At 36.5% G+C, this 22319-nt stretch overlaps 1 protein-coding gene across 2 annotated transcripts; it reads right to left on the reverse strand.

Moving 5' to 3' along the window:
- Nucleotides 1–11167: 11167 nt before the first annotated feature.
- LOC140860209 (neutral ceramidase 1-like) lies at nucleotides 11168–17333 on the reverse strand. Of its 2 annotated transcripts, none has more exons than XM_073263089.1 (11): nucleotides 17196–17333; nucleotides 16956–17057; nucleotides 16437–16794; nucleotides 16030–16238; nucleotides 15443–15787; nucleotides 14486–14750; nucleotides 14087–14357; nucleotides 13894–14019; nucleotides 13022–13085; nucleotides 12432–12601; nucleotides 11168–11810 (listed from the first exon to the last, which is right to left on the reverse strand). In XM_073263089.1, the coding sequence occupies exons 3-11, from the start codon at nucleotides 16739–16741 to the stop codon at nucleotides 11262–11264; spliced, it is 2304 nt and encodes a 767-aa protein (XP_073119190.1). In that variant the 5' UTR covers nucleotides 16742–16794; nucleotides 16956–17057; nucleotides 17196–17333; the 3' UTR covers nucleotides 11168–11261. The 2 variants fall into 2 exon arrangements, with proteins under 2 accessions (XP_073119190.1, XP_073119189.1); XM_073263088.1 differs by having other exon boundaries at nucleotides 16437–16882.
- Between the last annotated feature and the right edge of the window lie 4986 nt (nucleotides 17334–22319).

Below are 22319 nucleotides of genomic sequence, written 5' to 3' on the forward strand. Positions count from 1 at the left end.
TAATTCCTAAATTTATGGTTATGATATTTTAAGGTGTTTTAAGTATTTTTAAGATGCCTTATGCAAAATGTTTCAAGTTTTGATGTCAAGAATGGGAAGAACGACTTACATGGATAAGTTTAATTATGTGTTGCATTATATGCTAGTGTGTTCTCACGAAATCTATTTTTTTCTATGAAATAATGAAATGTTACGAAAGGTTTATGGATGCATTTATTTTTATTTAATTAGCACGCATGATTTTCAAGCATGAAATGAATTTTAAGAAGCATGATTTGTTGAGTTTCAAGTTATTTTCAAAGTTTATAATGACATGATAATTTTAAAGTTATGTTCAAGTTTCATGATGATTTTAAGATGTTTTTAAGTATATGTTTCGTGAAAGTTTATGAAGTTTAAGAAAGTTTATGAAGAAAATTTTATGACTATTTTATGATAAAAAAAAAGAATGACGATGATATGATATGATACGATAATGATATGAAAGATGCATGAAAATATTTTGATGTTGTATGTGAATTTGTGGTGTCAAAACGATACGGAATATGCAGGCTATGAAATGAGGCATGGAAGGGAGCCACTACGCTTCGCGACCAGGTGGTCTTCGTAATAGAAGAGACATTTGCCTACACGCCTTCATCGTCGTTGTTTTTCGTTTTGGATTTATCGAGATGAGCTCCGGAAGTGCTTTTCCAAAATATGTGCTCAAACGACGGTTATCACAAATGCATGTATTTCATCGCTCCCAAAAGTTTTATGTTATGGTTAAGTTAAGTTCAGAGCTGGACCTGTTGTGAGGCCAATGAGGCCATGGCCTCAGGGCCCGGCTCAATAAGGGGCCCAAAATTTTTTAAATTATATATATATATTTGGTTGATGGCTTAGAAAATTTCATTAAAAAAATAAAAAGTAATCATTTCCTTTTCAACTTTTATCTTTAATGAATTTAAATATATATAGGAGTTTTTGTTTCCTGCTTTGGATTTTTCGTTTCCTACTTTTCTGATCTTTTGATCTTTTAATGAATTACAATATATTTAGAGAAGTTAAAGAGTGAATCTTTTAAATATCTTGATGAAATTTTGTATAGAGCTTCATAATTTTTTAGTCACGATGGACGTTCAGACATTAGTGGTGATGAGTTTTGTTCAGAGTTGATGGTCGTGAGATGTTATTTAACAAACGAAAAGAGCAATTGATATGCTTCAGGTTTTGACGAAATTGCATAGTTTATTCCCAAATACTTATATTTCCTATAAGATTTTGTTAACCATGCAGTTGCATCTGCAGAAAAAAGCTTCTCAAAGTTGAAGTTAATCAAAAATTATCTTCGGTCAACAATGTCGCGGGATAAATTAAATGTGCTAGCTATGCTGTTAATTGAGAAAAATAATGGTCCGACAATTGGATTATACAGATTTGATAAATATTTTCACCTCTAAACAGTTGACGAGTAGTATTTATGTAGTTATTCAAATATTTTTTGTCTTTTCGTTGATGTAATATATTGTTTATGGTATATTTATATGTTGTTTAGTGTATATGTCATTTGCGAAATAAATTTTACATTTATTTGCCGCAACAAGAGGGCCCACTTTTCTTATACTGCCGCAGGCCCGGTTGATCACAGGTGTAGTGACCCAACCCGGATCCACTACCTAATCAGAGTTACAGTAAAAGCGCACGCAATAAAAGCTTAAAGCGTAAAGTGCGGATAATTAAAATACAACAAATCCAATCGGCAGAATACAACCGACGATATCACAAGTGTATAAGTACTATTATACAACCAAATCGAAGGTTCAGGGTAAATAAATTCCTACCCTCTACAACCTCGCACTCTCCAAAGCTCAATCCTGCTGAGAGCCGCCTGGACCGTCCAGCCTCAAACCTGCCCCGCCACAAGGTACACAATACCCAAACACAGGGGCGTGAGCTAGAACGCTCAATACGAAGCAATGATATAAATACAAATATGCGCACACAGATGATTTAAAACTCAAGTGAAAACACTTGCTCATGGCGCCGAGAATATACAGTACCGGCTAGAGAGTGACTCCGCGGGGTACTCGTATACTCCATATCAGGGCTGAGCCAACCCCATCCTGACCCGAATCCAAAACAGGATACAAGCCCCATATGGAAACTGTCATACCTGACTCGAGTCCATAATGAGATCATTGTTCCCTATGGAGACTGTCAATGACTCACATCTCTCCGGATGCAGTCACATGTAAAATCATGTATGTGCTAAGACGGTAAAACATGCTAAAACATGATAAAGCATATAGCACATACTCATGCAACATACAAGCAAATATATCATGCCGGCTATCTCGGTCAGTACTTACGTACCTCTAACACTGCTGGACAACCTAGCTCCACTGGCCTATACTCCAAGCCTACTAGTCCAGTCTACTGCTACTACAATGCAAATATCCATGCATCAACAATTAAGCTCTAAAAGCCTTAATTAAGCTATTGCATAATCCTAAATATTTTTAGGATGCCAAAGCTATACCTGCATCCGTCGTTAGCCCTTTGCTGTCGATAGCCTCAAAACTAGGCCATAGCTCCGCGACAACGTCTAGATCACTAAGCCATTTCCGGATTCCCCGTAGGACGCCTAGATCTCCCTAGATCTGAGTTAGAAGGCTTAGGAATCAGAGAGAAGAGAGGAATTGGTGAACTCCAAATGAACCCTTGGCCCCCATATTTATAGACAACGTTCGGAGCTCCAAACCTGGTTCAGAATGTCCGAACTCGATCGGAACCTCCGATCACACCTTCGGAGCTTCCGATCGCTCAATATTACGTCAGCCATGACGTCACCTTGCTGACGTAAGTGATGATGTGTGCCCTGGTCCAGATCGGAGCTTCCAATCTCGCCGACGGAGCTTCCGATCTCGATCGGAGCCTCCGATCCTAGCACGGAGTTTTCGATCCACTTCGGATCCTCCAAAGTCTACTTCGGATCGTCCGATCCTGCTGAACCAATTCAACTAATTCGAGTGCTCTGAATCCATTTCTGAAGTCCGTTATCCCAACAGGAACTTACTTAATCACGTTTTACTTAATCTAAACATGATCACGTGATTAATTACTCATTAATCACTAATTAGAAATGCGGGTTACTACAACAGGTACGGCTCTGGTTAAGTTACGTCATGTTATGTTTTTCATGAAGAATTATATGCTATTATTTTCTCATCTCAAGTTTAAATAAGATCTTTTTATGCATGTTTCTTACTGAGTCTTTAGACTCACTATACTTGATTGGTGCAATTAGATTTGAGATATTTAAAAGTCTCGATGGAAAGGTTGAAGAGTCCAAGAGGCGAAGACATTGCATGACACGAAGGTTTCGAAGCTCTGACGTTTCTCAAGCAAGAAGCTTTTCCATATGTTTTTATGGTTACATTATTTTATGCACGACCTTTGAAAGTCGGTTTTTAAGAAAATTTAAATTTAAGTTTTTTCATTGACGGTTTGTGTCAATAGATTTCAATGATTTTAAGCTGGTGATCTTTTTAAGTTGTTTTCATTTGATAGTTATGTTTAGTTTCACGAATGTATTATAAATTGGTTTTTCGCACTAAGTTTATTTTATTGGCACGCGCTTTTCGTCAAAATTTATAAGATTTTAAATTGTCGCTTTAGGTTTTACTATATGAAAGAGTTTTGGCATGCCCGTATAAGAACCGGTCATTGTGTGTAGGGTTGCATCATTTGTTTCAAATATTTTATGCATGTAAATTTTTAAATGTTAACTTTAAGACATTAATTACAATCACGATTTATTGAACTTGCTAGTCTGATGCATGCCCTGCACTCACTACAAGAATTCTTACCTTTTGCGACGCATGACACGGGCCACGTCGCCAAATGTTATCTTTTGGTGACGTGTTTATTGTGTTGTATCGCTAAAACGGTACATTCCACGACTATCATGAATGTGTCGCCATATGAAAGATTTTTCCGACGCAACTATTACTTGCGTTGCTGTATGCAAGAATTTCGTGACGCACACAAAAATCGCGTCGCTAAATGTTGGAACACGTACTCAGATCTGTCAAATCTGATACCCGTAGCAGCGGAAGGTTTAAAATTTTTATTTTTTGATCTGGAACGATTCCAGATCGTGGGTATCAAATCCTTATGATTAAAATAAATAAGTAAAATAAAACAAGATTAAATTTTACCTCTCAAGTCTCAACTTGAGGTTATGGACTCCAACAGATAAATCTTCTCTTCTTGTATATCCCAGGATCTGATGAATCGATCGATCAACTCCTGAATCAGGTCCACAAAAAGAAATCTAAACCCTATGAAAGACTGCACTAGAAAGTCTATCAGAAGTTTTTACAAAGAGATTTAACAGATCTGATCTGCTAAACCAGACTGCAAAAATCGAGAATTGCAGTCCGGAATTTTCAAAAATAGGGAGACAGAATTTCGGCCAACCCTAGGGAGAGAGCTCTCTAGGTTTTCGAAATTATGAGATATTTTGTGTAATTTCTGTACTGCAATAACTTATTTCTATTATAGGGGCTGATAATATCTTAGGGCCCGTTAGTCATAAGTTCAAGCCTGACAAGCAAAGCCCGCATGTTCAGAAATTAATATAAAATTCATCGTGACTTATATTGATAAACCAATTTTATCAATGTGTACAGAAATCTTTTCTGCATATTTTAAAGTCAAGATAAATTTTCTGAATCCGAATTCAGTGGTTTCCAAAAATGGCATCCCTATGTCATTTTAGGAAATCCCACTCCCTCTACTCATCAATAAGAAGTCCTACTTCTCATTCGCTAAATTTAACTCATTAAATTTAATTATCTCAACGGGGATTAGAAATCTATTACTTGTGTAACCCTCAATGGTTCAGGGATACAGCTAGCCGTGGGCCCACAACTCCTTGTGACTCAGAACAATAATTTCCGACTTGCCCATCGAATCATGGTAAGAGCGCCTAGCAACATCGCCCCATGATTTCCTAGGTATCACTGATAGTGCCTGCAAGAACCAGTGGGTTTTGGTTAGCGTACAGTACGGTCCCTTCATCCATATATCCCGATCGAATCAAAAACCATTGATATATCGAGAGTCGTTCGAGATTCGATAACTATGCAATGCATCTTAAAGATCAAATAGTGACATCGCATGTGCAACTAGGAAACCAAGTAACCTAAAGCACATCATGTACTCTGTCCAGAGATTTGTCACACTAATATCTCCTCAGATCGCATAGGATATCCACACTCTCAAGCGTGTGGTGAATCCTTGACAACAAAGCATTGACTCCTATATGTATCGTAGTTGTTCCCAATCTCGACACCTGATGACCCTCATAGAGTCGGTAAATGAGTCAAAGTACAGTACTAGCATATAGAGTATCCATGATGTTTCAAATAGTAAGGACTAATGGTGTACAACAAAAACCACGGACTTTTCCACTCAATTAGTGAAAACCACTTGGAAAGTCCGAATAGAGTAGTTCGATCATTCATCCAATGAATATCCATTTGCATGCTTCGAACATCTCTATGTTCCATACCAATGAAACGCGGTACTAGGCATTGCAAATGCTAGTCTCAATCTTGAGCGATCCTTATCCTTATTGCGGACGGCTCAATTGACTAGGAACTGGTTTAGAATATACAGTGATTACAAGATGTGTTTCATGATAGTCATCCATATCCACTATCACATCTTGCATGCACTTTAGTATATTCAAGGTCTTTATCTAAACATCGTATAGTACGTCACAACATAAAAATATGATAAAAGATAAAGTAAATTCCAATAAAGAGTGTAAATTATATTAAACAAAGATTGTTTACAAATAGAGTCATAAAGGCCCTTAGCCACAAGTTGGCTAGCAGGGCACCCACTCTTTCACTAAAACGCGCTCGATCATTTGGCAACATGACTCAATCATTTGGCAACACGACTCAGTTATGCGTCGCAGAAAGACAAAGCGGGAGCATCGCCAAAAGCGTAATCATTCCATGACGCATTCCAACCATCGCAAAGAGCTTTAAAAAAAACCAAAATTAATTTCTCTTGCCTTATGCCATTAATAAGGATCAAATCTCCGGTATAGATTTTGAATTATGTATGTTAAAAACAAATTGATTGGAAAGATCAAATTTTAATTATATTACTGATTTTTTTTATTTTTATATAGATTATATATATATTATAAAATAATAATTTGAAATTATGTATCATTTTTGTAATTTTTAGTGGAATAATTTTATTTAATTCACTTTTGTTATGTAAACGTATATTAAATTTTGGTGATTACATAAGACATGTACACAAGAAAATCATAATGAAATATGGGCATACAAATCATATGAAAAGGACTTATAAAACAAACATTACATAAAATTTAATTGGTCTAAAAACCAATAGACCTGATAAGAAAACTTAATTAATTTGATCTACATAAAGAATTTGATCATACAATTTCAAGTCTATTAGAAATTGTTGATAACTCTATCTGAAATTGTTCTAAGTAGAGAGAGATTTTTTAGACTAAGTTGCTAAGAGTTGTATTCGAGAGTCGATTAAATCCGGTTTGTACAAGGAGTATTATAAATCAAAGACTTCCAATCAAAATTCTTTAAGAAACAAAAGAAGGAGAAAATATGCATAAGCTTAGTAAATCAACTCAACTTTGAATTGCAAGATATTTTCAACACTGATCGGATCAGTTATTACATCAACTTATTTGTTAAGAAAAATTTTACAATTGAGCTGATAATTCGTTTTAATTGTCAGAAAACTCCAATAAAATTTTAAACTTGCTCATACTTTGATTACTAATTTAAGCAATTGTCCAAACCGTATAAACAGAGTCGAATAAATAAAATTGTTTTAATATAAAACCGAACTGAATTAATTCATAAAACTGAAAACCGAATACCAAAATCAAGTTGCGTTAAACTGAATCGAATCATTCGGTGAACATTCCTATCTCCCGTGAGATGTTATCACGAATCTATATCTTTATGACCGGTTTATACAGCTCAAATCTATAAGTAATAAAAATTAATATTGTTTCATGAGTCAAAATATATATATCGCATAAATTGACCACGAGATCGTCTCAAAATATTATTTTTGTCCCCTTATTTTTTTAAAAAAAAAACTTAATATCTAAATACGTTTATTTCATTATTACTTTGAACTTAAATTTGGCGACGAAATTTTTGCGTCATCAAATAATTACAATAATTTCCAAAAAGTGAATTGAAAAGTTCATTTAACGACGTAAGGATGACATTACCAAAAGATACTATATCTTTGGCAATGAGATTTTCATGTCACTAAATAATTATGGTAATATTTTATATTGAATTCGAAATTACAGTTCACGATGCAATTTAGACGTCGCCAAATGATAATACCTTTTGGCGACGCCTTTGACTAACGTCACGAAATGTGTGCCTATTTGGCGACATTTAAGTCAACGCGTCGCCAAAGAGCATATAATATGTGGCGAAAGCGTCGCCAAAACTTCAGCGACATATTCTCCTTACATTCTGCGACGTTAGGCAGCGTCGCCAAATGTGAACTTTCTTGTAGTGACTTTTGAATTTGAAAAACATATTTTTCGCATCATATATCTTGTAAATGTTTAAAAAATCCGTGACATCACACTACTCATCACCATTAGCACACATGTTGGTAGAGCCGTCAATTAGGGTTAGGCCCGCCGGGTTGACCCCGCCCGCCACACAATTTAAGTGGGTTGGGTTGAAATTTTTTCAACCCAACAAAAGGTGGGCCTAGATGGGCCAACCCGCCTAGGCTCGCGGACCTGAAAAATTAATAATTTATTTTTATTTTTATTGTTATATGTATTCTTTAATAAAAGTAGTGATTTTTTTTATTAATTACTTTATATAAAATTTACACACATGAAATCAATAATTAAAAATTTTATTAATATGTTTCTTATTTATGAAATGATATTTATAATTCATTATAATATTTTTTATTTATTTTTTGTCGTGATCCAACCCGCGGGCCGGCCCGTCTAATCCGCAACCCACCTTGGGTTGGATTGGGTTGAGGATTTCCAGCTCGTCAGGATGGTGGGTCGGCCCGCCATCGACCTGCCAAAATGTGGGTTTTTTATGGGCCGGCCCGCCCCGCCATGGGTTGGCCCGTTTGACAGCTCTACCTGTTGGGCTTGGATAAAGGGTTTCAATTATTTCGTCCTTGCTGAGAATTGAACTCTGGTCTCCCCACTGAGAAGTGGGTAAATAAATTCCTGCAACAAATACATCTCATTTTTGTGTCCACATATATATATGAAGTTATGAAAATTTTCATTAATGATATATATGATGATGTACCAATTTTCAGTTCAATAATTGAAATTTGTTTTGAATAATATAATTAATTTTTAATTTTAGTTATTTTTATGACCATTTTTTTGCTCATACATATGTGAAAATATCCTTAAATTTTATATACGGTAATTTACTAATTTCATTCAAAATTTTTGATTGAATTTATTACTATTTTTAATTTCAGTTAATTTTGTTTTGTCCATATATATGATAACTTTATATATGTATATATGGTAATTCATCAATTTAAAATTGAAATTTTAAAATTTAATCGAATGTTATCACTTTTTGATATAATGAATTTACAAGATTATCTCAGTTGACGAAAACATTTTTGATATAACGATTTTTTACAATAATATTTAAATTTTAAATATATTTATTATATCATATCAATAATTTTCTATAATTTTTCAAATATTAATTTTCCGTGCATCGCATGGACGAAATATTAGTATATATATATAATATAAGATAAATGAGTATCATACATTATTAAAATTAGAACTATTATTTAATTCAAACATATCACAATAGCTATTTCAAAAAAAAAAAAAACATAACACAATAGAGAAGTTATATACTCAAATATAATATATTTCAAAAATATTTCTAAATCATAATAAAATAATATTTATTTTTTTACATCTGTATTATAATATGATAATTATATGTTTTGTTTTTTACATATTTACTCGATCGCCCATAAAAAAAATATAATATATTATAATTATATGATAATAAAGTTTCATCTAAATAAAAAAAAATCATATATACAACAAGAACAATTTTTTATTGATAAAATATTATTAAATAAATATCGGTAATTGAGAGTGTTGAGCTGCTATTTTCTGTGGCCGAAGCAAGTCTAATCATCGTTTTACTTTTACTTTTTTGAAATCTGTTAATGATTCATTGGAAATTCGAAAAAGTGTTGGACACAAACGCCGTAGAAAATGAAACAATAAATTTGTCGGAAAAAACTGTCGGCATGTGTCAGATGGTGGAGTGTGAAGGTAAAATTCTTAGTTTTTGTGGGGTGGTTCAATCCTACAGTGGTGGTTCGATCCTACAGTAGGGGTATTACCCCCACTGTAGGTGTGTGGCCAACACCCAAAATCATGTGGGTCCCGCATCAATCATGTGGGACCCACATGATTTTGGGCCAATGAAAGGCCACAAGCTGCAGAGGGGGTATTATGCCTCTGTAGCTTCGAACCACCCGTTTTTGTGATGACAAATAACTTTTCTTGCAATTACAAGTATCGAGTTGGATGTCCAAAGCTGGTTCGTTCGACCTTACCCGTTGGATTTTACCCCATGGGGTAGGTGGCAGCATGTGAGTGGTCCATTCATGTGGAACCCACGTCAATTGATGTGGGGTCCACATAAATTGGCCAATCGCATGCCTACATGTACCCCATGGGGTTGGACCGAACTTTCCTCCAAAGCTCAAGCTTCATTGCTCTCCCATCAATTGTTTTTACTCGGATTGCGTGATGAACTGGCTAGATTTCCTTCAGATAAGATGCTTAACCGTTTGGGAGTCGAGCTACATCCAAGAATCAAGAATATTGAGTAGTCAAGCTTGTTTGTTTTTATACGAGCTACCAGATTTCAACCGGGAATGGAATTCTCATATTGGGATAAATTTTTTCTGCTCACTCCAATTTGTGCTTCCGTGTTATTTTACTGGCTATAACTTTGCTGGTATATATTATGAGATAATTAAGTATATATAATGTGGGAATAACAAATAATGGAAAGTTATGGATGACATGATGATTTTTACCTTTGGATATATGTTGTTAAAATTCGAGTTAAATATTGGTTGAGATAAATACATAAAAACTATGTATGACTTTTTCTTCAGTATCGAACGATACCTTGATGTATCAAACTTTTTACAGAGAGTGCATAGAACGAAAATAGAGTGTGAGAGTCATTTTTTTTAATTGTATATTAGATTATTCAAGATTAAATAAAATTTTAACACCCACAAATTTGTCATATTTCAAATTATGTTTTCATAAAATCTCCTCAAATAAGACAAATAAAAAGTCCCTAAAAAAAAAACCAAAATAAAAACCTTGCATTTTTTTTTCAGTACAAGTACAACGAATATCAAATTACATCAAATTGTAACACTAAAGAATGAAATTGTCCGCACACAACCGACGGGACTTGAACATGCAAATATACCTACAAGCTAAGATAGCGTTCTATATTTTTTAAAAAATATATTATAGATATCAACAGATGTAGCAAACCAGGTTAGTGAAATGACCCGGTTTACAACCCACCATTGGATTGGACGGACCGGCTCACCGATTAAAAAACACAAACCCAACCAATTATTTTAGTGACAGGGTCAGACCAACCCAACAGACTTACGGGTAATTTGAAAGATTGGGCGGGCTGATCCGCGAATCACCATTAAAAGAACGAGCCGACACGTCATTTGGTGGATTGAAAAATTGCCAACTCAATTCGCCTATTTTATATAGCGAGGTGGGTCAATTTGGTAGATTGAAAAAGTACCACTCAATCCACCTATTCTATACAGCGAGGTGCCGACGAATCTGAATTTTGATACCTCTAGATATCAACGTCCTCGATTAATTACATTATCTTTACTCACCATTTTACCTTCTGGAATTATTAATTGAACTTATTTTCATTGGCATGTTCCGATTGTATATATGATAATTAATGTTATGGTTTAGTTAATATTGTCGATTTTAGACCTGACTTGAGAACATGTAAATACTGCAAAGTATCTGAAACCATCAACATGCTCTAACAGCCCTTTCATTAAGCCTAAAGTGTATACCGTTAATTATATGCTACAACACATTTAATGCATAATATATATTAGTAAACTAAATTTCACACGACAACAAAAGCACTAGAACAACCTGCGAAATGCTTAATTGATCCCAAAAGACCCTTTGAAGCACCAAAATGCCGAATTCTATACACACCAGAAGCAGCAGTTTTGGGTATCCTCCATTCTAAAGTTGCATGACTCCGAGTGCTAAGTTTAGAAGGCCGAGACCATATAAATCTCAGGCAAAAATCATCGTCATCGTAAGCTGGTTCCCAAGAATTGCTACCTTTAAGAATCTCTACAAGAGCAAATGTGCCTTCAGTCATTAGGTCATTTCTGGGACACGCTGACCAGAAAACTACCGTCACGTTGTCACCTTTCTTGAAGGTGGCGTTCTTTGGTACATCTAAGCATACGTCTCCGAATTTCACACCGATAGGAGTTGCATCCATCACAACCGGTGCGAGTAAACTAATTTGTTTTTCTAGAAGATCAGGCGGTTGTGGCCCAGGTTCTACTGATTTTCCACTTACAAGGGCAGCTGCAAGCTTCTTGAACTCTTGAATATAGCCGGTGAGAGTATGTGGGCCGTATAATGTTGATGCACCCTGATTGGTATCATAAAAAACAAAATCAAATGTGTCTTATAAATTGTTAAATAATCCATCTCAACTATTCTCCACTACGTTTGGTCATCATATTGGATTGCATTTCAGGTACCCATCCAGAACAAAACCTCCAAGATCTTTATTACTTGGAGGATAACCTATATTATACTAAACCGGTAAGTGTGTTATATGTCCGTGTTGAGATTAGGTTCACTAACGAAAACCTCAAGATCTTTATTAATTGGAGGATAACCAATATTATACTAAACCAGTAAGTGTGTTATATGTCCGTGTCGAGTCTAGCTAGGTTCGCTAACAAAAACCTCCAAGATATTTATTAACTGGATGATAGTGTATAACCTGTATTAATATATTATACTAAACCAATAATAAGTGATTAATATGTTCGTATCCAGATCCGGCTCGCTATTGGACAGTCAAATTTGTACTATGGAAGAATATATGCGACATCTAAAAGTTTACTTGCTAGTTTTTTTTATTTTCTCAGACAAATCAAAAGGATCCATGCCTGGTTTTTGAAATGTTTGTGATGTGATCAAGAGAACATTCAAGGCTCACACTTTTAATCATCTTAATTAATCGGAATTAATGAATGCTTACCTCGTATCTTTGTATCTGATACTCCTCATAAGTTGTTACATACTGCGAATACGCATTTGTCAACCCAGCTATGACAACATGGACATGACTACCAAATTCAGTGCTATTTCCACTTGTGATCATTGTTTTCACAGCATCACGGAGCCGTCTTCCAGCCATTGTGGAGAATTCTGCACCGGACACGGGACAAAAAAAAGTATTTAGCTCCTAATCATGTCAAATTAAGGTAGTGTTTGGAAGAGCTTCTAGGAAGCACTTCTCAGCTTTTCTTGAAGCATTTCTCAGTTTTTCTTTCACAAAATGGAAGAGCTTCTAGGAAGCACTTCTCAGCTTTCCTAGAAGCTCTCCCAAACACTACCTAAGTCCCACACAGAAAAACATAAAGGAGTATAGATTTAAGAGCGATCAAGAAACAAGCAAGTTCAACAAAACGTGTCAAAACATGTCCCTCGTCTTTGTACAAGTCTGGCATATTGGGCTCCGATAGTAATTATTTTAAACCCACCCTTAATTTTAACAAAAATGATTAACTCATGTTGCCAGATAAGTTCATGTCCCCATATACAAACACTTCCAAATAACTTTTGTACCTCCGGGTACACTGAGAATGACCAGTTGCCCTATCCTCAGAATTTGGATTGGAAGTATTGAAGGCTGCAAAAGAGTAGAAAAGCATTAAAGATGATAAATTTATGATTCTCGGGGAGGGTGAGACATAACAGATAAGGAGGAGGGGGGAGGAGCGAGGAATATTAACATACTCAAAATTTAAAAATTAAAGATAAATCTCCAATGCATAACTAATCTCATGAAAACTAGAACAAAAAAATACCACGGACCGCAAAACCTGAAAATCAAATTCACCTCAAATAAATATATTATTCAAAATGCATTTAAAAAATTCAACCAAATTGGTCGAAACACATTTCTTTAGATTGTTCTGTGTAATTACAACATTAGCATGAATGCATAGTCAGAGCCCTTTAATCCACTCACAGAATCAGTGTTGGGGCTCATTGAACTACTCAAGATGCTCTATCAAGGGCGATCGATGTCAAACTACTAAGGTTACAATGTGTTCTATTGCATTATTTGCCACCCAAAGCAATAGCTCGAACTCCTAAGTTTTGTTGCTCTCTAGTAAACTTTCAATTTCTCTGAAATTGTGTGAATGTGTTTTTACCCCCGAGTTTTTAAGGTCTCCCAGTGGGACGCATGGCGATTAGATTGACTTGCTTGTGTTCAGCTTTACATCCTCAAAGCAAAGTTAGTTACCTCATAGATGAGTAACGCATCTACAGAACCACACACGGAAACCAAAGTAAGCAATATATCTGTTATGTTTTGATGGAACCATTAAGTGAATGCTTGGATCTTCAGATGACTACTTCAAAGGCAAAGTGGAAAAGATTTCAAGGAGTTAATACAAAAACAAATGATTTGTGGTAGGATTACAACTCACAGCCCAATCATAAGGCTCCTTCATTTCACCAGTATCAAGCAGAATGGGTTTCGGACTATGGCAATCGACTTGTTCCTTTTTTGGTGTTTTGAGTAAGTTGCGCACCAGCCTCCAAAATGCATTCCCCTGAAAAGAGAGCATTAATATATGATAAATTGAAGCGTAAACCTGTACACAAATTCAATTGCCATACTTTGTTGTCCCCTTGTTTAAAATCAAAAGCCCCTGGCCCATCAGTTGTACCAGCGGCAAATGCAAACCCCATTGCTGCTGGACAGGTTTTTACAACTTCATCATTTCCTCCTTGTTTCGGAATTGTCACCTCAAGGTTGGAGAAATCTACATGAGCATGGCGATAATCAATCTTCCCCTTCAGTTGTTCTGAATCTGAATTGAAAAGTTCCACTGCTTTTCTGAATTGTCTTTCTCCAACAATGCGTGTACTTTCAAATTCGTCCGGATACCTGTCACGCAGTTGAATATAAGATTTTCAGATTTTGGCCTACACGAGAATTCTATGTTCTCCAGTCAAGCAGAAAGTTAAGACTACGGTAAAATTCCACAAAATCCTAAAATATGGAAACATACATACCCAGGTCCTCGACCGTAGCACAACTCATTCTTTCCATCACATGTGCTATGATTGAAATCACAAGGCAATCCAGTATCAATGCAGAAGGCCCCAAGCACATTTGGACTAACATCCCCACAATTGGTTTGACAAAATGCAGATACAAATCTTGGATTATCAGACTGCCTAAGAGAACTTCTTACACGTCTTGCAATGCTCGTAAATCTGGTGGTTGACTTACCAGACAGACGCTCAAAAGAAGCAGCAAGTTCTAGTAACTCATGATCTGCATAGGGACCGCAAAATAAACGGTTAACAAAGCAGAATAATAGAATTCAGTTTTTAAGTATTGTGCCGAGGTTCGTTCTTAGGCATATTCATGTCTACAAAGATCAAGGTACTATGCTGTCTTTACTTGACAAATAAATTGATCGTACAGAGGTAGACACAAAATAATGGATTTGAGTAGGAGGAAGGGAAGCCTGTAATAATATTTCTTCCAACAGTATAATGTAACAATATATAGCAAAATGTAATGCAAAGTTCTTAATCCAAATCAGTATAATATTTTACAAAGAAACACAGTTCCTCCTTACAGCAACATTCTTCAACATAAAAAACTGAGAATCATCCAATAACAGAATGTGATATTTCTATGAATATGTAATAACTGAAGCATTGTAGCCAGGCTCGCATGTTCAAGCCCTCAAATTAAAACAAACTAATCCCTCGATCATTTCTAGAAAATTAATAACATTTTTCTTGACAAATAAAATCATTCTTTTCACGATGCAGTGGCTAAGTCATTTAAGTTTGTATTTTGAAGATTGAAGTTGAAAGAGTGACATGAGGCAAAGAACGAAAGAGATTCCCTGCTATTACAATTCCACATGCTAAACAAGCACCATGTTGTATAACTTATATTTGAAGTTGTTATACAATACCACAACTGGTTTTGTTAATGATCCAAGAACTTACGGTTGTCGTTCACAGACGAAATAATGTTTGAGACTCTTCGGGTGTTTTCATCAACATCAGGGATGATAAAAGATGAATCACCGCTACTATTCTGATCAAACCAATCTTCCATAAAGCGTGCTGCAGCTCCTTTATTGTCCCCACTGATCAATGAATTTGTACGACTCATAGATGTTCCATGGGTCGCAAACCAATTGAAACTTCCCACTGGGCCCCATTCATCATCAACAAATTTCAAGAGGGTCATATCTTTATCAACATTATACTTATATTTACCGCGTTCAGTTGCTGGGTTGTTGAGATAGGCACTTGGACTACGGTTAATGCCAGCATCCAAAAGCTCCCCTGTTATTTGATCCAAATATTGGTGAATATGCCATGCAGAGATGTCAATTACTTCTTTAAACAATCTACTTTAACATATTCAGTGATACTTGAGATCTGTTCCTTCTAAAGAACCATAAGAACACAAATAATAAAAATAAAAGTAGAGACTCAAGGCAGAGATACAGATCACTCATTCCACGTAGGCATACACATGAACATTCCCATTAACAGTCAACAGACTATAAAAACTACTCTATTACCTTTATTCACATATATTGATCCTGGTCGAAGATTGTCATGAGCTTGGATGATGGTTTGCTCAATTCCGTCAACAAGGGCATCAAATGATTGACGTACAAAACCAAGGGATGTTACAAGATACACAACATATTGAAGATAGCCAGCAGGGCCAGCATGGGTATGGATGCCACTGATGGCCACATTGTTCTCGTTATAGAGACCTTCGTACCTGGAATAGCAAAAATGAACATCTTTCACATCAAATAGCACAAAATTAACGAAACTACTATTACACCCCATAGACAACTACATAGCAAGGTTATAACCCTTTTCAAAATATGCTAGTTATGTCATCTTCACCACGACTTGGGTTCTGCTATATATAGCAAACATAGAAGAGACCAGTTGTTTAAGAAGAAATAACTACCTCGTCTTCAATCTCTCGAGGACTTTTATTGTCACTAGTTGGGATGCCATACAAGCATCAAGATTTACAAAAGCAATCCTGTTCCCCTGCGGCTCTGCCACAATAAAAGCACGAGCTCGCAACCTGAAGTGAACACCAGATGCAGTCTGGTCCATGTTAGCATATCCCATCATGTTAACATCAGCTGCTGGTCCAGTTATGTCATAGCTTCCAAGCCCGAGTAAATAGCTAGAAGCAGATTCTACGGATATCCCATTCTCTACCAAGAGTAAAAACAATACTGGCAACAAAATAAGTCCCGCCATGGTAAGTCAAACAAGAGCTCTGATTCGCTTGGTCAATAGCTTCTCAGCATTTCCTGACCACAGACGAAACAATTGAAACAGGAACATAAACACACGCGAGAAGGTACCGAGGTGGCAAAATATTTGTATTCGCAGCACAACCTGGAACACAATATCAAATAACCAACAAGAAAGAATAAGAGAACACAAAACCCAAATCTTTAAGGCAGCTTACCTAATCAGTATCGAAAATGCTCAAATTAGTTCGTCAATAATCTATGCAGCAGAAAAGATAAAATTTATTCGGTTTCGCCGTCACGATTAAGCAAGCAGCAACCTGAAATTACAGGACAAAAACAATCATTTCGAGACGTGCACGCTCCGCTTAGGCAGTACGTACAAGACACAAAATCTTGAAAAGTAATTGAACACGAATCTTCGAAAATAAAAAAAAATAGTTGAAATCGTGACTCACGGAGCAAGAAACTAGAAAATTTCCAGCGATGAAACCATTTTTGAACTGAATTTTGAAAGCTCTTGTGTTTGGTGCAGGTGTTCGCAGGGGAGAAGATTCTGAAGGGGTTACGTGACAAATTGCCAAAACGGGTTTTACGGAATTATGCGGTTAATTATTATTAAATGATTTTAAATAATATTGAATTCAATATATATACAAATCATTGAAATAATAATGATTCAAGGATAAGATAAAATTCTAACTCGTAAATTCGAACTTCGATAATTTGCAATATACCAAGATGGTGTTCGGAAACAATCTTGAAAATATATTTTAGCGTAGAATTGAAAGTTTTATAATAGTATAGCACGTTTTGTTATTTTTGTATTTATCAGTATAAAAATTGTAAAAATAGAACGAGTATTTAAAATATTGTATCGGTTATATATATAATTCTAATTATTATTTCAAAAACACATATAACATTAGCAGAATGGATAAGAAATTTTGGTGTTTTATGATACAATTGACATTTTTGTTGATATTGATATACTTGGTGTGGTGTCTTATGTCTTGTATACATGAGATGTGGACTCATGTTGTCTATGCTTCATGTTTTTCACGAGTTAATTACTTCATAGAATTTCGCGATGGTGAGGTGAGTGAATTTTAGCAACCAACATGTACAAGAGAATGTTATTTTACATGAGGAAATGACAACGGGTTGAAACGAGATTTTAAGATTATTTGTATATTTATTATTGTGAAGAGTTTCACAGAAAATTATGAAGATTTTGTTTTTGTTGCATCGATGTTCTCAAACGTCTTTTTTATATTTTTTGTTTGAGATAAATAATGTTATTGATCGTTGATAAGTGCAATTTATGTACTTAAAATTGCACTTCAATATTAGATGATTTAGCTTGCTTTTTTTTATTAATCGATGACTATTACACATATTTTGTTATTGTTTCTGTAGTATGCAAGAAGTAAACAAATTAATGTCGGCAAATGTAGAAAGCAAAGACAAGGGTAGGTGGCAAAAGTACAATAAATGTGATAGAAGCAAATTTTGTAAAGTTTTGCTGACTAACACGGTTGCCACACTTGACACGTTGCGGGAAGAAGAAACGATATGCGTTCTCACACCAATTCAAGGGCTCTATAAATAGAGCTCTTCGGTCCTTATTTTCAGTATCCCACAGCTCGAGCAATTCTTCAGTTCTCGAGTGCTTTTCTTCTCTTCAGTATATTTCTATATATATTTGTGAGATACGTTTTCTCCTGTATAAGAGAGTGAGTGTCTCTTTGAAAACACAGAGAGAGGTTGTAATTCTTCCAATATTATAGTGAAATATTTTGATCTTGCCCGTGGTTTTTACCCTAATATTTTCTGGGGGTTTTCCACGTAAATCTTGGTGTCTATTTTATTCTTCAATTTCCATAGTTTCTATCTCGTAATGCCGCACCTGGGACCAACAAGTGGTATCAGAGCATTGGCATAAAATTTCTTAAAATTCTGAGTATGCTCTGTGGTTGCAGCTGTGACTGATCTTCCACATCAGAAAAGATTTTTTGAGATTTTATAAGGCAGGATTATTGTAGTCAAGATGACGGCAAAATACGAGATAGAAAAGTTCAATGAAAGCAATTTTTTTGCTGTGGAAATTGAAGGTGCAAGCAATTCTAACAAAGGAGCGTTGCTTGGCAGCTATTGGAGATAGACCGGCGGATGTCATGGACGATCAAAAGTGGAATGAGATGAATCACAATGCTGTTGCCAATTTGCACTTGGCCATAGCGGAAGAAGTTTTGTCAAGTATCTCGGAAATAAAAAGCGCAAGAGTATTTGGGATACTCTGACAAAATTGTACGAGGTCAAGTCACTACACAACAAAATTTTCCTAAAGAGAAAGCTTTATACTCTTTGGATGGCGGAATCCTCATCGATGACCGAACATATCAACACACTGAATACTCTATTTTCCCGGCTAACCTCTATGGGGCATAAAATAGAGAAAAAAAACGTGCGGAGCTTCTACTTCAGAGTCTACCAGATTCATACGATCATCTCATCATCAATGTTACCAACAATGTTCTTTCGGATAATTTAAATTTTGACGACGTCTTAACTGCGGTTCTTGGAGAAGAGAGTCGTCGAAGGAACAAGAAAGATAGGTTGGCAACGTCGAAGCAAGCAGAGGCTTTACCGATGACGAGAGGAAGATTGACGGAGCGTGACTCCAGTGGGAGCCACAGATATTGTAGATCAAAGTCAAGAAGTAAGAAGAAGAATATTTACTGCTTTAAATGTGACGGTAAAGGGCACTTCAAGAGAGAGTGTACGAAGAGCATCGAAAAGGGATCTCAAGGAAATGTGGCCAGTACTTCAGGAAGTGGTGAAATATTATTCAGCGAAGCAGCAACGGTTGCGGAAGGCAGACACAAATTTTGTGATGCATGGATTATGGATTCAGGAGCGACGTGGCATATGAAGTCAAGGAGAGAATGGTTTGACCAGTATGAACCAGTCTCAGGAAGATCTGTATTCATGGGAAACGATCATGCCTTGGAAATCGCTGGGGTTGCTACCATTAAAATCAAAATGTTTGATGGTACTATTCGCACCATACAGGAGGTACGACATGTGAAGGGCCTGACAAAAAATCTTTTATCTTTGGGGCAATTGGATGATATTGGGTGCAAAACTCGTATTGAGAAAGGGATCATGAAAATTGTGAAAGGCGCGCTTGTGGTTCTGAAGGCGGAAAAGGTTGCTGCAAATCTGTATGTATTGTTGGGGAAAACACACAAAGAGGCAGAACTAGCTGTTGCATCAATTGGTTCGGGAGAAGAATCAACAGTGTTGTGGCATAGAAAGCTTGGACATATGTCAGAACGAGGAATGAAGATTCTCTCTGAACGGAAACTGTTGCCAGGGCTTACAAAAGTGACTCTACCCTTTTGTGAGCATTGTGTTACCAATAAACAACACAGATTGAAGTTTGGCACGTCTACTGCCAAGAGCAAAGGAATATTGGAGCTGATTCATTCTGATGTTTGGCAAGCACCGATTGTATCCCTAGGAGGAGCGAGATACTTTGTCTCGTTTATTGATGATTTCTCTAGGAGATGTTGGGTGTATCCAATCAAGAAGAAGTCAGATGTTTTTGAAGTTTTCAAAGTTTTCAAAGCGCGGGTTGAACTTGATTCTGACAAGAAAATCAAGTGTTTGAGGACTGACAATGGAGGAGAATATACCAGTGATGAGTTTGATGCATTTTGTCAGCATGAGGGCATCAAAAGACAGTTCACGACGGCTTACACGCCTCAACAGAATGGAGTGGCAGAGCGGATGAACAGAACTTTGTTGGACAGAACAAGGGCCATGTTGAGTACTGCGGGTCTACCAAAGTCATTTTGGGCAGAAGCAGTTAAAACCGCTTCTTACATCATCAATCATTCTCCTTCAGTGGCGATTGATTTGAAGACTCCGATGGAGGTGTGGACTGGCAAGCCAGTTGATTATTCTCGATTACATACATTTGGAAGTCCGGTGTACGTTATGTACAATGAGCAAGAAAGATCAAAGTTGGATTCTAAATCCAGAAAGTGTATCTTCTTGGGCTATGCTGATGGAGTAAAGGGGTTTCGCTTGTGGGATCCTACTGTCCACAAGCTTATCATCAGCAGAGATGTTATCTTCGAGGAAGATAAAGTGAAGGGAGACAAAGGCACACAGAATTCAAAAACTACTATCATTCAGGTGGAAAACAAGACAGACGAAGATCAAGTTTCTTGTGAAGCAGTACCAGAGCACGAGGAACAAGAACCAGTTGAGTCAGAGGTTTCCAAAGTGAGGCAGTCAACTCGAGAGAGAAGACCACTAGGTTGGCTTTCAGATTATGTCACTGAAAGCAACATTGCATATTGTCTATTAACAGAGGATGGTGATCCATCAAGTTTCCATGAGGCTACTCAAAGCTAGGATGTATCCCTGTGGATAACAGCGATGCAGGAAGAATTGGAAGCATTGGACAGGAACAAAACTTGGGATCTTATTACACTACCACGAGAGAGGAAAGCTATCGGTAACAGATTGGTCTATAAGATCAAGCGTGATGGCAATAACCAAGTGGAGCGGTATCGTGCAAGATTGGTTGTCAAAGGGTATGCTCAGAAAGAAGGAATTGACTTCAATGAGATATTTTCTCCTGTGGTTCGGCTTTCAACAGTCAGGATAGTATTGGCAATGTGTGCGGTGTTTGACCTACATCTAGAACAGCTAGATGTGAAAACGGCATTTCTTCATGGCGATCTTGAAGAAGAAATTTATATGCTCCAGCCAGAAGGTTTTGCAGAAAAAGGCAAAGAGAACTTGGTTTGCAGGTTGAACAAATCTCTGTACGGTCTCAAACAGGCACCGAGGTGTTGGTACAAGAGATTTGATTCCTATATCATGAGCCTTGGGTACAACAGACTCAGTGCAGACCCTTGTACGTATTTCAAGAGGTCTGGTGATGATGATTATATCATTTTGCTGTTGTACGTGGACGACATGTTGGTAGCAGGCCCCAACAAAGATCGGGTCCAAGAATTGAAGGCACAGTTGGCTAAGGAATTTGATATGAAGGACTTGGGACCAGCATACAAGATTCTAGGGATGCAAGTTCACCGAGATAGAAGTAAAAGGAAGATTTGGCTTTTCCAAAAAAATTATTTGAAGAAAGTCTTGCAACGCTTCAACATGCAAGATAGTAAGTCAGTTTCAACCCCTCTTCCTATTAACTTCAAGTTATCTTCTGAGATGTGTCCTAGCAGTGAAGCAGAGAAGATGGAGATGTCTCGAGTACTGTATGCATCAGCAGTGGGAAGTTTAATGTTCACTATGATCTGTACTAGACCAGACATTGCACAAGCAGTGGGAGCAGTCAATCGGTATATGGCGAATCCTGGACAAGAGCATTGGAGCACGGTTAAGAGGATCCTTAGATACATTAAGGGTACCTCGGATGCTGCATTATGTTTTGGAGGATCAGATTTTGCATTTAGGGTCTATGTGGATTCAGATTACGCAGGTGATCCAGATAAAAGAAAATCTACTACTGGTTATGTGTTTACAGTTGCAGGAGGTGCAGTTGG

The sequence above is a fragment of the Henckelia pumila genome, chromosome 4 (genome assembly GCF_033568475.1).
Source record: "Henckelia pumila isolate YLH828 chromosome 4, ASM3356847v2, whole genome shotgun sequence".
Classification (NCBI taxonomy): Eukaryota; Viridiplantae; Streptophyta; class Magnoliopsida; order Lamiales; family Gesneriaceae; genus Henckelia; species Henckelia pumila.

Bases quoted from the DNA above. Each gene is read 5' to 3' on its own strand.
- LOC140860209 (XM_073263089.1), bottom strand. From the start codon at position 16,741: ATGGCGGGACTTATTTTGTTGCCAGTATTGTTTTTACTCTTGGTAGAG. The intron at 16,239-16,436 runs GTAGTTATTTCT...TTGCTATTCCAG, and splicing joins CTCGAGAGATTGAAGACGAG to GTACGAAGGTCTCTATAACG. The intron at 13,086-13,893 runs GTGAGTTGTAAT...ACTCTTTTGCAG, and splicing joins AGGAGCCTTATGATTGGGCT to CCTTCAATACTTCCAATCCA.